Source organism: Mytilus trossulus, chromosome 8 (genome assembly GCF_036588685.1).
Source record: "Mytilus trossulus isolate FHL-02 chromosome 8, PNRI_Mtr1.1.1.hap1, whole genome shotgun sequence".
NCBI lineage: Eukaryota > Metazoa > Mollusca > Bivalvia > Mytilida > Mytilidae > Mytilus > Mytilus trossulus.
In genome coordinates, this window is record NC_086380.1 from 66417806 (window position 1) to 66433703 (window position 15898).

Below are 15898 nucleotides of genomic sequence, written 5' to 3' on the forward strand. Positions count from 1 at the left end.
TCAACAACCGAATTGTTCAATGAAAATTGAATATTTTAGAATAAATCAAATACATGATTTTTTTTCACTTGTTTACCTTAGTCTTGTGGCTATCTAATTAAATTTAAATGCATATTTTTATTTGATATAAGGGGCAAATTACAAGCATTTGCTTGATTCCGACACTGCAACTGATGCTGGGGGAAATGAAAACCACAGGTACACCTGTCCTGCATTAATCAATCATGTTCTTTAGCTAAAGTAATTTTACTTCACTTAATCTGGTAAGTCTTGTGTAAACTGGATGCTTTATTTCTATTCTAGGCCTACCAGTTTAATTTTCTGTTAATTTTACCTGGCATCTTTTTTTCAAGGTTTTGTATATAAATTTGGCTATTACAAAATCCAAATATTTACAAAACCTTGAAAAAATGGGTACAACATACACATCTCAGATTTTTTTATGATTAAAGTTTGTCATATGCAATTATTTAAACATGAGAGTACATGTGCTGTTAGGGTCAAAATTTAAAAGGTTAATATTTTAGGATAATACCTCTAGGAACAATCTATTCCGTAATGCTTATAAGTTGAAAGACACCAAGATAGGTGCTCACAAGAAAATTGGCATAGGCAGAGACCTCACAAAAATACAGAGAGAAATTAATAATGCTCTACGTATTGAACTGGGTCAAATGAAAAAGGATTTTCCACATAGGAGTTGGGCCATTCGTAGAGAGAAGATAGTTGAATTGCCAAAATCGGGGATTCCTCCATGGGCCCCCGATACATAATGATAACAATGATTATTCAGATACTTCAAATGTAAATATGTTAACAGTTAATGTTGATAATTTTGTTCCAGTTAATAGTTATGTTAAAGTTACAGTTAATGACAGTACAAATGAGTTAAATATGTCGCAAGGTATTTCCAATACCCAACCAGTTAAGGAGGATAAGAAATTTACTCCGAAGGATAATTTGAAGTCGTTGAGAGTTTTGTTTTCAAATGTTGACACCCTGTCAAATAAGCGTTCAGAGTTTGAGGCACATTTATCAATTGAAAAGCCACATATAATAGGTTTATGCGAAATATATCCGAAGAACTCTATGGATAAATCTATATCATCCATGCTAAATCTAGCTGATTATGAAAAGTATTTACCGGACAAAGTGGGGGATAGAGGTGTAGTTATTTATATTCACAAGTCTTTGACTGCTTTTAAAGTTGACATTTTATCGGAATCTGCTTTTAATGAATCAGTGTGGTGTGAAATTAAATTAGAAGGAACTGATAAACTGTTATTGGGCTGTATTTATAGGAGTCCGTCGTCTGTATCTTGTAATAATAAGAAATTAAATGATTTAATATGTCATGCTCGTAACTTAAAGTACAGCCATTATTTAATTATGGGAGACTTTAACTACCCTGAAATCAAATGGGTTGATAATGAAGTATCAAGTGGTATTAACACAGATCCTTTTAAATTTTATGAGTGTATGCAAAACAATTTCCTATTTCAACATATATGTACACCGACACGTTTTAGTACTGGTCAAAATGCCAATTTACTTGATTTGGTTTTCACGAATGAAGAAAACATGATATCCAAAGACTCTATACAAATGGATTCGCCAGTTGGGAAGAGTGACCATTGCATGATAAATTTCGATTTTTGTTGCTATTTGAATAATGAGAATACTTCTGGCGATCGTTTTTCATATTTTAGAGGTAACTGTGAGATTTTTAATGAGACTCTAAACGACATTGACTGGGATGTTCTGCTAAATAATAAAAGCATTAATGAAATGTGGAAATGTTTCTCTACTGTTATGTCCGATAACATTGATAGATTTATTCCGAAGAAGAAAAATGACCGTAAATTTATAAGCCCACCTTTGTGGATGGATAGAGCTACTAAGTCTGCAATTGTCAAGAAACGTAAATCATGGAAAAAATATAAATATTCAAGAAATAATTTGTCATATATCAAATATGTGAAGGATCGCAATGAATGTACAAATACTGTTAAAAATGCCAAACTTAGTTTTGAACAAAAAGTGGCCTTAGAATCAAAGACTAATGTAAAGTCGTTTTGGAATTATGTTAACAGTAAACTTAAGACTAGATTAGGAATAGGTACGCTTGAGAAACCGGATGGTACTTTAGCATCCAGTACTGCTGACAAAGTTGAAGTTTTAAATCAGTTTTTTACTAGTGTTTTTACTCAAACGGAGGACTTGAAAGATTATGATACTAATTCAGTGTCGAACAACTATTTAAATGATATTAATATTTGTCAGGAAGATGTGATAAAGAAACTTAATAAATTAAAGACAGATAAATCTGCAGGACCTGATGGTCTCCATCCGAAAGTTTTATATGAAGTTAGACATGCAATTTGTTATCCATTGTTTCTAATTTTTAATAAGTCTATCAAAGAGGGGAAAGTTCCAGACGATTGGAAAAATGCCATAGTATCACCGATATTTAAGAAAGGGAAAAAAATAAAACCTGGTAATTATAGACCTGTAAGGTTAACATCAGTGGTATGTAAGATATGTGAATCCATTATTAGAGACAATATTATGAAGTTTATTCTTACAAACAATCTTTTTACTAGTAGTCAATATGGCTTCCGTCCTGGTAGATCATGTGTTACTCAACTCCTAGAGGTTCTGGATGAGTGGTAAGAATTAATTGATAGTGGTTTTCCACTGGACTCGATTTTCCTTGATTTTTCCAAGGCGTTTGATACTGTACCGCATCAGCGTTTATTTTTGAAACTTGAAAAACTTGGAATAAAGGGATGCATTTTAAATTGGATAAAAAGTTTTCTATCTGGGCGTAAGCAATGTGTTCGTATAAATAACACAACATCAACATGGTCAGACGTTGTGAGCGGTGTACCTCAGGGAAGTGTTTTAGGACCAGTTCTTTTCTTAACATTTATAAATGATCTTCCTGATGTAGAAGAGGGCATAGTGAAAATTTTTGCTGATGATTGTAAAGTTTATTCTAAAGTCTCGTCAGATTATGAGCAAAGTAAGTTACAGGAAAATTTGGACAGATTATGTGAATGGTCAGATATGTGGAAATTAAAATTTAATGCTGCTAAATGTAAAGTATTGCATATTAATCCTGACAATGACCTGCAATATCGTTATACCATGTTGGATGAATCTGGAAATTTTATTGCATTATCTACAGTGAATGAAGAAAAGGATCTTGGAGTAACTTTCGAGTCTAATTTGAAATTTGAAAAACATATAAGTGATATTTATAACAAATTATTCATCATTCTTTTGATTACATGGATCAAGATATGTTTCTTACTATTTATAAATCAATAGTGCGTCCGCTGCTTGAATATATATGGGCAGGAATTCGCTAATGCTCCTTTAGTGTGACATTGTAAGAAAAAAATAAAAATCATTATAAGCTTCTAAATTTTTTACAAATTATTGCTACAAATGGTGTCCTTCTATTTGTAACCAAAAAAATCATTTTTAAACTTGCGTCAGTTTGGAACCAAAGCAAATAATGAATTTGGAGCATGTAACATGGACACTTTTTCCAAATTGAGATTAATGATTCCTTAACTTATTCAACATTCAATATCATATATATTGATCACAAAACATTGTCTATCATCAAAACTCTAAAATGTATATTTTCATTTCTTTCAGAAATTTTGTGAAAACAAGTTTCTTCTACTTTTCTGTCAATGTTACATGCAATGTTTAAGAGAAAAAATACAGTAAGAATCATTTTCTTTCTGAACATGTAAAGGCTCTTTTTCATTGTGTTACCCTCACATTAAAAAAATGTATTAATATTTTTGCAATTATCTCATTTCTGTCATAAAATAGTGACTTAAATGTTGCATGTAACGTGGACACAAAAAATATGAATAATGAACCATGCCAGAATTGACCTTAAAAGATATAAAAAGCCTCCAAACAACCATCTGAATGTAAATTAAACAATAATACTGCCACATTTCTCATATATGATATTATTTAAATAGTGGTTAATACCAAAACCATTCACCTAAATTTCAGACAGCAGACATATTTTTTAACTATACCAGAAGTTATGCTTGTTCATGGTGGTACACTGTGGAAGGCTAAATTAAAAGATATTCAAATGTCAAAATAACCAGAAAAATAAAATTAAGACCAAAGATAGATCAATTGATCATGTTGATGAAGGAGTCATCCAAAATTTCCACAACATGAAACATTTTTATATCAGTAAGTAAGCAACCGGTTTTTTTATGCACAGGGATGAGATTGATAAGAAGACAACCACACAACCATCAGCATCCACAAGTTTCTCACTCAATAACTAATACTGACAAAGTAAGGGTACAAAATGATTACATGTATCCCTCATTCATGTGACACAGTTACACTTAAAACTAATAGTATGAAAAACCAAGACAAAACATGGACAAATCTACAAGAGGTTGATACAGCTGCATTTATTGAGAATCTTATTTTCAATCGTTTACATAACTTCTATAAAGAACAATTTGGGTTTCATCTTTGAGGTTGTTGTCTGATAGACATATTACCCCATATCTCGTTTTATTTCTGCTGGTTAATCTTACATTTATGATAACTTTTTAAGGTTTAAACAATAATTTTATTTCAAACATTCAAAACAAGTTTCTTGTTTCTTGTTTTCTGTCTCCAACATCTTCAACTATCTATCTGAAAAAAGAAAAAAACAAAACAACAATTAATCTACCCTCAAACAGAACCAAAATCCATGCATAGATTATAAAATTTACAATAATATAGAAACTCTCAAATATCTTGTTTCGATTTTTCAATGCCATTTCATCTTGAAAACTTGTTTCCTAAACTACAGGAAGCCACAATTTAAAGGGCCCCATAATGACCAGTGTAAAACAATTCAGAAGAGAAAACCTACACCCACTAGACCATAGTCCTGTTTTCAACTTTATTTGGCCTTCTTTTACTTTTTTGTTTCATTGGCGTCACTGAAGAGTCTTTTGTAAACGAAAAGCGTTTCTGGCCTACAAAATTTCAATTCTGGTATCCATGATGAGTTTATTATTATTATTTTGAAATCAGAAGGAGCCTGAACCTCTTATAATGCAAAAGATATTCTGGAATGTCAATTATTGGCATAACAATTTTAAAAAAAATGTTACAAATTGAATTCCTCATGATTTCTATAATGAGCATCAGTAAATACACATGATACATGTGTTGACTGGTGATTGAAAAGGGATAAATAAACAAGATTTTGAAATAACTATCTTCTACACTGCTGTAGAATATTTAAATTGGAGATCACTAGTATGTCTGCATGCACAGTCACCATCATCTGGTTTTCTGACACAGAAAAACACTACTATCTGACTGGCTGAAAGGACCGTCACCACCTGACTCACTAATAGGGACCTTATCAGACTGGCTTACACAGACATCATAATCTGCCAGGCTGATAGGGTTATCACCATCTGACAGGCTGAAAGGGATATCACCATCTGACTGGCTGACAGGGACATCACCATCTGACTGGCTGACAGGGACATCACCATCTGATTGGCTGACAGGAACATCACCATATGACTGACTGGCAGAACATCACCAACTGACTGACTAATATGAACATCACCATCTGTCAGGTTGACTAGGACATCACCATCTGTTGGCTGACAGGGATATTACCATCTGACTGGCTTACAAGAACATCACAGACTGACTGACTGACAGGAACATCACCAACTAACTGATTGACTGATATGTACATCACCATCTTCCAGGCTGACAGGGACATCACCATCTGTCTGGCTGCCAGGGACATCACCATCTGACTGGTTGTCAGGGACAGTATCTTTTTGCAGCATCTTCCTGAGAGTTTTCTTCATCACATTTATTGCTGATCATCTTTTTCTTTCTTTGGTTTATATTGCCTGTAGATTTTTTTTATTAAAAAAAGCATGTGAATTTTCAAGACCGACACCAATTTTGTTGTCAATGAAGAAAATACACTTCTATAAAGAATATTTATATTTAGAAATAAAGATGAAGTTTGATGGTGGTAAAACAAGTTAAATTATCAATAATCTCTTTATAGAGCAAAGGAGTTAGTAAATGTTATCAGTTCTGTTCATGCGTGTAACATTGACAGAAAAGTAAAAGGTTGTATGTCAATGTTACATACATGAAGACCAGAAGATATAAGTGGTGTGCTTAATAGTCAACTTTGGAGAAATAATATAATTGCTGCCCAGTAATATCTAATTAATCATTTAGGTTATAAAATGTTATATAAATGTCTGACTTTAAGGAAGTAATACCTTTGCATGTAACATAAAATAATCTTGACACAAAATATTGTTGTCAATGTTACTAACTAGTGTTAAAAGACAAATTATACAGGAAAACATGAAAACGCTTTAATTTTGTAAAATAAAAATAAGATAATAGCTCCATATGGCAGTAAGTTTTGTTTACGCATGTAACACTGGCCTGAACATGTAAAAGTCTAAATAATAGACTCTGTCAATGTTACATACACAATTTCTTAATGAAAAAAAAGTTTAATTTGGGTTTACTTTATACATTAATTTTTTAAAATAAGTATCATAATAATAACTTTGAATATTAAAAATTAGATAAACTGTTGATTTTAACACAGTAAAATCTTCTCATGTAACACAAAAAAGACCTGATACAAAAATCGTAGTCCATGTTACTCATAAAGTTATCATAGGAGCATCAAAGAAATTGTGTGATGACAATATTTCAGATGTTAGTCATTTATAAACTCAGATAAACTCATTTTAAAGCTCATAACAGAGGTTTGGAAATCAATGCTTTTAAAACATTTTAATTCTGGGTTATGTATGTAACATTGACAGGAACACCAACAAATGATGAGGAAAAATTGCTGGTCAATCAGGAAAAAAATAAACACAAATAATTAAAACTCATTTATTTCTTTAATATCATTTTAATGAAGCAAATTTAAATTTCAACAAGATTTTATTGATTGAATAATTGTATGCACATTTATTAGGTTGTAGCATGTAACCTGGACGCAGAAGATGTGTCAATGTTACATACCTTTAAACAATAAGAATTACAAGTAAATATTGTAACGTCTAGAAATCAAGAAAGATCAACAACTTCTCTGTTTAGAATTCAGCATAAATTTACATTTGATTTAATATTATGCACTGGCCAATTATGCTTTAAGTGTAATAAAGTAATATTGTTTTTATTCTGGTGTCAATGTTACATTTTATGTTTTCAAATTAAGTGGCCAGTTATCTTTATAATGCTGAGAATGAATACAAGTACTAGTTAATCAAATTGGCAATTAATCTGTGGTATTTCATGTAATAAATTAGATTGATAAGGCAAACCGTACAAAAAAAAGCTTTTGCATGTATCATAGACACCTTTCCTTGGTAAATATTTTCGTGTCAATGTTATGTACAGAAATCTCTCCAGCAATAAAATGGATATTGTAAGGGTCAAACCTGTTTAAATACAAGATAAACTTATATTGTTTGACAAAATTGCAAAGCAAGTCACACATCATTATCAAAGAACCTAATTTACACAGAAAGTGCATGTAACACTTCATTGTGAGGACAAATTAACCTGGTCCCACTCTCTTATCATCTGCTTGATCACTGGTAGATGCCAAGTGTGAAAGATGGCAAAGCCACATTTTAATGTAATTGTCAGTGGGTTGAAATGTGAAAAAAATAATTATGGTAATGCTTACTATAAAAAGTATGCAACTGTTATAAAAAGATGAGTATTATTGGGCAGTATTGACACGAAAATGAAATAAATTTTCTTACCTTCTATATTTTTCAAACTTCAGTTGATTGATAAAAATCATGAAATCCAAATTGTACCCATTGTTGACAGCTTTCAAAATTTGCCACGCTGGACCAATAACTTGTTTCCAAAGCTAATCAGCTAATGAAAAGGTGCATGTAACATTTGTTGACCCGAAAAGTTACATGCACTTGTCCATTTTCAAACGTATTTTATTTGCAGCTATAATCGGATTCTGTACAAAATGGGGTTTCTAAATGATAGACCGATCATTTTGCAGTTGATTTTCAACTATTATAGTAGAACAATTCTTCAGGCATATTCTAAATATGGCTAGGGGTTTAGCCACTGCAGAAATGTCACACTTTTTGTCTACAGTTTTCAACTGCCAGCACTTAACAAGTGCTGATTTTTTGTTGATTTTTTCAATTGGATCCAATTTTTTTGCATTTGGCAATAAAGACTAACCCACTTTGATATTTAAACAATGTTTATTCTCCAAATTTGCATGATTTCTTTATTTTTTAATTGGATAAACACTATCATACTATTGACCCTAAAATTTCACTAGCGAATTCCTGCCCATATGCGACATGCGTCTGGTCACCGTATCTTAAAAAAGACATCCGTAAACTGGAATCTGTACAAAGGAGGGCCACAAAACTGGTGAAAAATATTTGTCATCTTAATTATGAAGACAGGCTACGTTCATTGGGTTTGCCAACTTTGGAATATCGTAGGGATAGGAATGACATGATACAAGTCTACAAATCGTTGCATGGTATAGATGACATCGACTGGATGAAGCTATTTACTTTAGCACCATCTAATAATACTAGAGGTCACTCATTAAAACTGTTTAAAAAACAGTGTAAGACCACACATAGACTAAATACTTTTTCAATTAGAGTAGTGGATCAGTGGAATAACCTGTCTGATTTAACAGTGACGGCAAAGACTCTAAATAATTTTAAGTCCGCACTAAATGGCGAAAACTGGAACCCTTATAAATTCATATGTTCGTGTTAATTAAGTGTTCAGCTGCGCACACCCAAATAAGTGTTTTTTACTATAAGTTTAATATATATTATATATATATATATTAATTATGAGAAGAGAAATGCATATACCAGTATACGACAATCCAAGATGAGGGGTCAGTAGAAGCCTTTGGCTTATTTAACGACCCGAAGATAAAGGTATAAAGGTATAAAGGTATAATATGAGGCAGGCATTACCTGTGAATGGGGACGAAGTCTGTATGAATTTTTTTTTTTGTAACCTTAATATTTGCTAAAAAAAAGAAATGTTAATACCGGAACGTTTCTCATTTTGATTCTCTTGTTAGGGATTTTACTTGTGACGTTATTTAAGTTATGACATCATGTTCAATGTAAACAAAGAAACCCAATGCATCAGGTAACGTTAATTCATATCAAGGACAAAGAATTATTTAAAACTATTGGTTTTGTGTTCCTTGAGTTCCTATATTTTACTATAGTACTGCAATTCTCAAGATAATGAGACCAGAAGGCAGAAGTAAATTTTTGCATTCTGTGCAAATGCAGGAATTAAAAATGCCACAAAAAAAGATTTGAAGGATTTGGAGTTCATTAGTATAATGAAAAATTTGGAAAATTTCCAGCTGAAGTTTGGACCTCACAACCATGATACATGAACTTGAGCATTTGAGTTTTTTAATTGACATATTTGTTAAAGTTTTCAGGGCCGTAACTACGGTATAGTTTTATTGATTTTTTCGTGTGGCCTTCTCTTTGTAATTCAGTATATACAGTGATATAGTCGTACGAGAACACGTATGAAACTTTGCTTTTGACAATTTTGAATAAAGGGTCTATAGGTGCAAGATCGATAATATTGTAAAATTATATTATGTAAAAGAGATATAGAGGATGAAATTCAAATGCCCAATGATAGAAAAGAAAAGGAATAATGGAAACTGGTTATTTTAAGACATTTTACTGAGAGAAAAAAATCGGCGGTCATAATGTTTTTACTTGATGTTAATAATTATAGGTCAAAGTACGGCCATCAAGACGGAGCCTTGGGTCTCTCCGAACAGCAATCTCAGTCACAGACAGCTTGTTTTTGCATAAAAATGGCTGCCAGGTTCAAGCAATACTGATGTTTCGAAATGAAGAAAATCGAAGGAATACCGGTTATTTTTAGCCATTTTACCTAGAAAAAAAAATTGGCGGGGAGCACAGCCCCCATACCCCTGCCTCCCATGAATTCGAACCCTAGTTACGGCCCTGAGTTTGCAGTGTATATTTTGCAGATTATGCTACATTATACATGTACTAACTTATTTCTCCCCTTTTTTTCTATTTTTTATTCAAAGATAACAGTATTACTATTAATGTTTTCTATCTCATAATCTGTATTGTTACCAAGTAAAGTTACTATTTGTCAACAGTAAGATCTACATGTACTATTTTCCTTTACATCTTAATTGTCACCTGTCTTAGTGTGTTCCTCAGTTTCAACATCCAATACTGGTTCAAGAGTATTTTTTACGAAAAAAAAGTCAAAAGGATAAACATTGTTCAAATCAATTTCTTGTTGATAAAATAGTAAAATACAATTTGATTTTCTACATGTTCTAATTAGTTAAAATACTGTGTATCCATTATTATTATTCTGACATAGGATACCAATTTTCATGGATTTTGTGTGTACATGTAACTGTGAACCATGAAAATAAATGTTCAACGGATAACAAATTTTCTATAGGCTTGTATGCAAACTTTGTCTTAACCACAAAATTAAATATCCACAATCATGTTAGTTTTCCTCAACCCACGAAAAATCAGTGGATTCACAGTATGACATGTATTTTTTTTTACACACACCAAAACTGAAAATCAAGAGCTATCCTTCTTATCATAATCAATAAAATGCTCGTCATGAGCATTTAATTGTTAAAGTTTCTCAAAATATATTAGTTAGTTATCTTAAACAATGTTAAAACATTAGGTGTACTTTTTACAGAATACTGTAAATTCATAAATTATTGCAAACTTTTTTTAAGAACTGTTTTTTGCTAAAAAATAAGGCGTTCTTGCTTTGTTTGTAGAAATGTTCGCTCAAGCATTGTAATTAAGATTGATGACTGTAATCAATAGATAGGCGGGGCTTCAGTAATTCATGAATTGGGAATTTTGGAAATAAAGGAGGAGGGATAAAAAAAAAAACAGTTACCTGTCCCCAATAACCTATGACATGTATGACTTATGACACTTTTGCTAAAATTCTCCAGTCATTTAATATTTTTCAAAATTCTTCCAACAACACTTTACATACTTTTAACTCTGCTCTGAATGCCGGCTATTTCGCGGGTGTGTTCTAGTTGTACTTAAGATTGATGACTGTAATCAATAGATAGACGGGGCTTCGGTTTCTTTACCTTAAATTTTTAAATGTTATTGGATGTTACATTAACATGCATGTTACATGTACTTGTTTTAAGTATACATTGTAATAGTGGAGGATATTTAGTCAAAAAGTTATCTGAGGTCCATAAGATTTCATGACTGTATGAAAACATATTCACTTATAAATCAAGAATTTTAATATAAAAAGTGACATCCAGTTATCACCCTCTTTTAAAATTAACAGTAGCTACAAATGTATACCAGCTACATTTGTAACCATGGTAACAGTTTAGAGTTTTTGTGTGGCAGGAGATTTTTTTTGGTTTACCAGCTGTTCAACTAACTTTTATCATGTTTTCTTTTCCTTTCTTTTCAGAGAAATGAGACCATATTCTGTTGTCAGGAGGGAAACATAAAAGATTATCTCAAATGAAAGACTTCATGTATCTCATTACAATTTCTGTTAGTTTGCCATGAAAAAATCACGTTAAATGAAATCAAACTAAACATCTGATGAAAATGTTGCAGGTTGAATTTTTCAGTAATCTGGAAACAAACCAGCTGTTTTTGGTTTTCTTCATGTTTTTCTTAAGCGCAATATATCTTTGGAGAAAAACACATAATGGATTTCCACCCGGACCATTTCCATGGCCCATCATTGGAAATCCTATCTTGTTCCAAGGAAAACACCACATCCGATTAACAAATTTGAAAAATAAATATGGGGATATATTTAGCCTTAAAGCTGGGAAAAATAGAATTGTGTTTGTTTGCTCATTGGATGGTGTGATTAATGGGTTGAACCAATCAGATGACACATTTGATGACCGACCAAACCTACCATCTTTTCATTGGTTGTTCCATGGTTGCAGACAAAAAGGTAATTTTTTGGTAAATTTTATATAGCGGTATGTGGATTTTTTCTTCTTAATTTATTTAAATATCCCTCTTTTTGTTTAAACTTTAACACAATAAAAATGTGCTTTTTTATTTATTGCTGTATATTATGTAGCATTATAGAACAAGTACAAAGTGAGGACTAATTATATAACAGGAAACCGGTCTGTATGATCATGACTTGTATACACACATTCATTGTATATATACACAAACTAGCAAATTGGTGAAAAAGTTAAAAATTTATTTACTTGTTTCAAAATTGTATATTGTATTGTCATGCTTGGAACACATCAATTTAAATGTTTCATTCAGTTGTTTATCATTGAAACCAGGAGCTTCTGCAAACTTTATATAATTTGTTAATAACGAAAAGAATGAACATGATGAATGTCACCTTTTCCCATTTGTACATATATTTTGTATAATAATATTACATCAGCAATCTACAATATACAATATAACATATACATTATTTTTGCATTTTAGGTTTGGGAACTGCAGATTTTGACGAAAAAACATCAATAAAGAAAAAGTTCATCATAGACTGTCTAGGAAGTTATTGTTCCGTAGACACAAACATTGAAGAAAAGATAACTACAGAGGCAGTTAATCTCTTATGTTATTTTCTTAAACAAGAAGAAGAATTTGACCCAAAAGAATCGTTCCAATTTGCTCATTTGCATATTATGATGACATTGGTCTTCCATCAAACACAAGACCAAGCTATACAGGATGTTTATAAATCACTTAAAACGCGATCAGATGCAAAGAAAGTCTTTAGTCCTAATAATTTCTTTCCATTTTTACATTCTTTTTATAAAGACGATTTTCAAAGTACTGTTGAAAGAACTGAACTTCAGATGGCGTTTCAAAGAGACATGCTTAATCATCATAAAGATACATACAGTCCACATCGACTCCGCGACATTGTAGATCACTTACTCTTGTTTATAGAAAGTGACGAGGATCACGGCCTTATTGATTGTGATGATATAGAGTACCTCCTTATGGAGATATTTGAGTCAGGATTTTCAGCAGTGCCAGCCATCCTACAGTGGCTCATTGGTTACATGGTGGCATTCCCAGATTGCCAAAAACTAGTTCAGAGAGAACTAGATGAAGTTGTTGGTAGAGAGAGATTTCCGTCCTTAGTCAATCAGCCATATTTACCTTTCACTATGGCCGTTATTTTAGAGGTCCAGAGAATCGTTACTGTATTCCCCTTCCTTCAGCCCCACAGAACAACAAAGCACTGTGTATTTCAAGGTAATACTGTTACTGTGGATTCATTAATATTTGTTTGATACTAAATTTTTTGAGGATTTCATGGGTACAGGGGAACCACAAACTATGTTCCACGAACTACAAATTTTCTAAAGAAATGTATGCAGACTTTGCCAAAACCACAAAATTAAATATCAACAAACATGTCAAAAGTTGGTACCCATGAAAATAAATGAATCCACTGTAAGTCCACTATCATATATTTTTCTGTTTCCAGCCTTGCTACTTACCATAAATTTTCACAACAAGATCATGAGAAGAAAATATTACAGTGCAATAGCACATTGATAAGTAATGTTTAAAAATCAACAAATACAATTTTGTCTTGTGAGATACATTTTGTTTAATTATAGACTAGACCATTTTAATAGAAATCTTTTATATCAGTAAAATTGATATTTGTCTCATATTTAACTAATTATATTTATGATATTCAGGTTTTGATATACCAGAGGATACAATAATGATGTTTAACATTTGGAGCATTCATCATGACAAGAGATACTGGAAAAATCCAATGAGATTTGACCCACACAGGTTAGTTTGAATATTTAAGGTAGATTGATGGTATACCGCCGTCTTGGATTGTACAATCACAGTACAAAATCGGTCTAGTTAAATGCCTAAATCTGCAAATTTGGAGACAGATATGCAATTCAATGGTTAAAATGTTTTTCTATTTAAAGAAAACTTGTTAATTAATTGAATAATACAAAATATTTTAACAAATATCAATTTGTTTGGTTTTAAATCATTTTTTTTCTAATGAGCCATTTCAGGGGAGATAACTCTTTAAGTACAAAATTTATACTGGTCTAATAGGGATTTTTTTTATTTTTACTTGTAGCAAGAAAACAAGTTCACTGTTTTTCCTTTTTATTTTCTTAAAGCATATTATGAAACCTTTCTTCTCACAATTTATTTCAAAATTCTATCTCATAGATTTTTTTTTATGCACACTAATGTGGATTTTCATGAACAAACTAACCAATTATTTGCAATTTTCAACGACTCATAGCTTGAAAAATAGCACGGTGACCCATACTTTTTATTAAATTTTTGAAAAGAGCATAGTAAAATCTTCATTTTGGCAAATTATAAAAAAATTCTGTCTCAAAAAATATATACTTGTGATCTACCTTAAGAATTGCATGAAGTTTCACTTTGTCCCTTTTTGGTTATCCAATACTTATTGTGTCATCATGGTCAAAGGAGCTTGGCAAAAGATACCAAAGAAAATTAAAACTCATAAGTTGAAAACAATCTTGACATCAACATACATTGCAAAAAAAGAAAAGCAACAGTTTACAAAACACAACATAGAAAACTATGACACAAACCCCACAAACAACCCTGGCAAATATCTGGCAGTAATTTAGCTGTTTCTTGCAATAAATAGGTAGATATAAATAAGAAGATGTGGTATGAGTGCTATTGAGACAACTCTACATTCAAGTCACAATGTATAAAAAGTTGACAATTTAAGGTCAAAGAGCAGCCTTCACACCGAACATCAAGCTATAATTAGCCCCATTTCGATCTTAATTGTCTACAATTCATTTTATTGTTAATTAGCTTCTGCAAATACATTAAAATGGCTTGAAAGAATTCAGCCAAACTGGCACAGACTCTTCTAATGAGAATGAAGTGGTACGCATGCTATTTCTTAGGCTTTTGCAATTGCTTTATGTCCCTTCTTCATAATATTTTCTCCCACCCTAACCTGGGACAGTGGTGTAGAAGTACAATGTAAGAACAAACTATAAAAATCAGTTAAAAAGGGCTTCATTTTTTACAGAAATAAGGCAGTTAGTTTTTTCGTTTGAATTGTTTTACATTGTCTTATCGTGGACTTTTATAGCTGACTATGCGGTATGGGCTTTGCTCATTGTTGAAGGCTGTACGGTGACCTATAGTTGTTAATGTCTGTGTCATTTAGGTCTTTTTTGGATAGTTGTCTCATTGGCAATCATACCACATCTTCTTTTTTATATTAATCATCACATAGATGAAAAATGTATTCAATAATGTCTACAACCATAACATGAAGGACATTCCTAATGGTAATCCTGTTTATCTGTTACCGGTATTCCTCCTAGATAAAGGTAAACAAACACTTATTAACTCTACATTTTTCAGGTTCCTTGATGACAAACAGAATCTTGTCATACCAGATCAGTATATGCCATTTGGTGCTGGTAAGAGGAGTTGTCCTGGAGAGACTCTTGTGGATGTTGAGATATTCCTCTTCTTTACTTACATTATGCATCAAGTTACAGTAACAGCTGCAGAGAATGGACAGGTGTTTAAACTGGAGTCTGAATTTGATGAAATAGTTCATCCTAAGCCATTTAAAGTATTTGTGCAATCTAGGGTTGTTGACTGAAGAAGCTATGAACACTGTTGTTTCACTATACATGTTTTTTTCTTTAATAGTAATTAGCATTTTTGTAGGTCAAAACAATCTTCTTAAAAGAACATGACAAAATACAGTAACTTTG

The 15898-nt window shown here is 31.8% G+C and overlaps 2 protein-coding genes across 3 annotated transcripts; both read left to right on the plus strand.

Moving 5' to 3' along the window:
* The first annotated feature begins 42 nt into the window (after positions 1 to 42).
* LOC134682062 (cytochrome P450 2C31-like) lies at positions 43 to 15898 on the plus strand. Of its 2 annotated transcripts, none has more exons than XM_063541663.1 (5): positions 43 to 198; positions 11590 to 12093; positions 12600 to 13379; positions 13835 to 13934; positions 15537 to 15898. In XM_063541663.1, the coding sequence occupies exons 2-5, from the start codon at positions 11727 to 11729 to the stop codon at positions 15781 to 15783; spliced, it is 1494 nt and encodes a 497-aa protein (XP_063397733.1). In that variant the 5' UTR covers positions 43 to 198; positions 11590 to 11726; the 3' UTR covers positions 15784 to 15898. The 2 variants fall into 2 exon arrangements, with proteins under 2 accessions (XP_063397733.1, XP_063397732.1); XM_063541662.1 differs by having other exon boundaries at positions 160 to 263.
* LOC134727880 (uncharacterized) lies at positions 811 to 2673 on the plus strand. Its single transcript, XM_063592274.1, has one exon. The coding sequence runs from the start codon at positions 811 to 813 to the stop codon at positions 2671 to 2673; it is 1863 nt and encodes a 620-aa protein (XP_063448344.1).

Bases quoted from the DNA above. Each gene is read 5' to 3' on its own strand.
- LOC134727880 (XM_063592274.1), top strand. From the start codon at position 811: ATGTTAACAGTTAATGTTGATAATTTTGTTCCAGTTAATAGTTATGTT.
- LOC134682062 (XM_063541663.1), top strand. From the start codon at position 11,727: ATGAAAATGTTGCAGGTTGAATTTTTCAGTAATCTGGAAACAAACCAG. The intron at 13,380-13,834 runs GTAATACTGTTA...TATGATATTCAG, and splicing joins AAAGCACTGTGTATTTCAAG to GTTTTGATATACCAGAGGAT. The intron at 13,935-15,536 runs GTTAGTTTGAAT...TACATTTTTCAG, and splicing joins ATGAGATTTGACCCACACAG to GTTCCTTGATGACAAACAGA.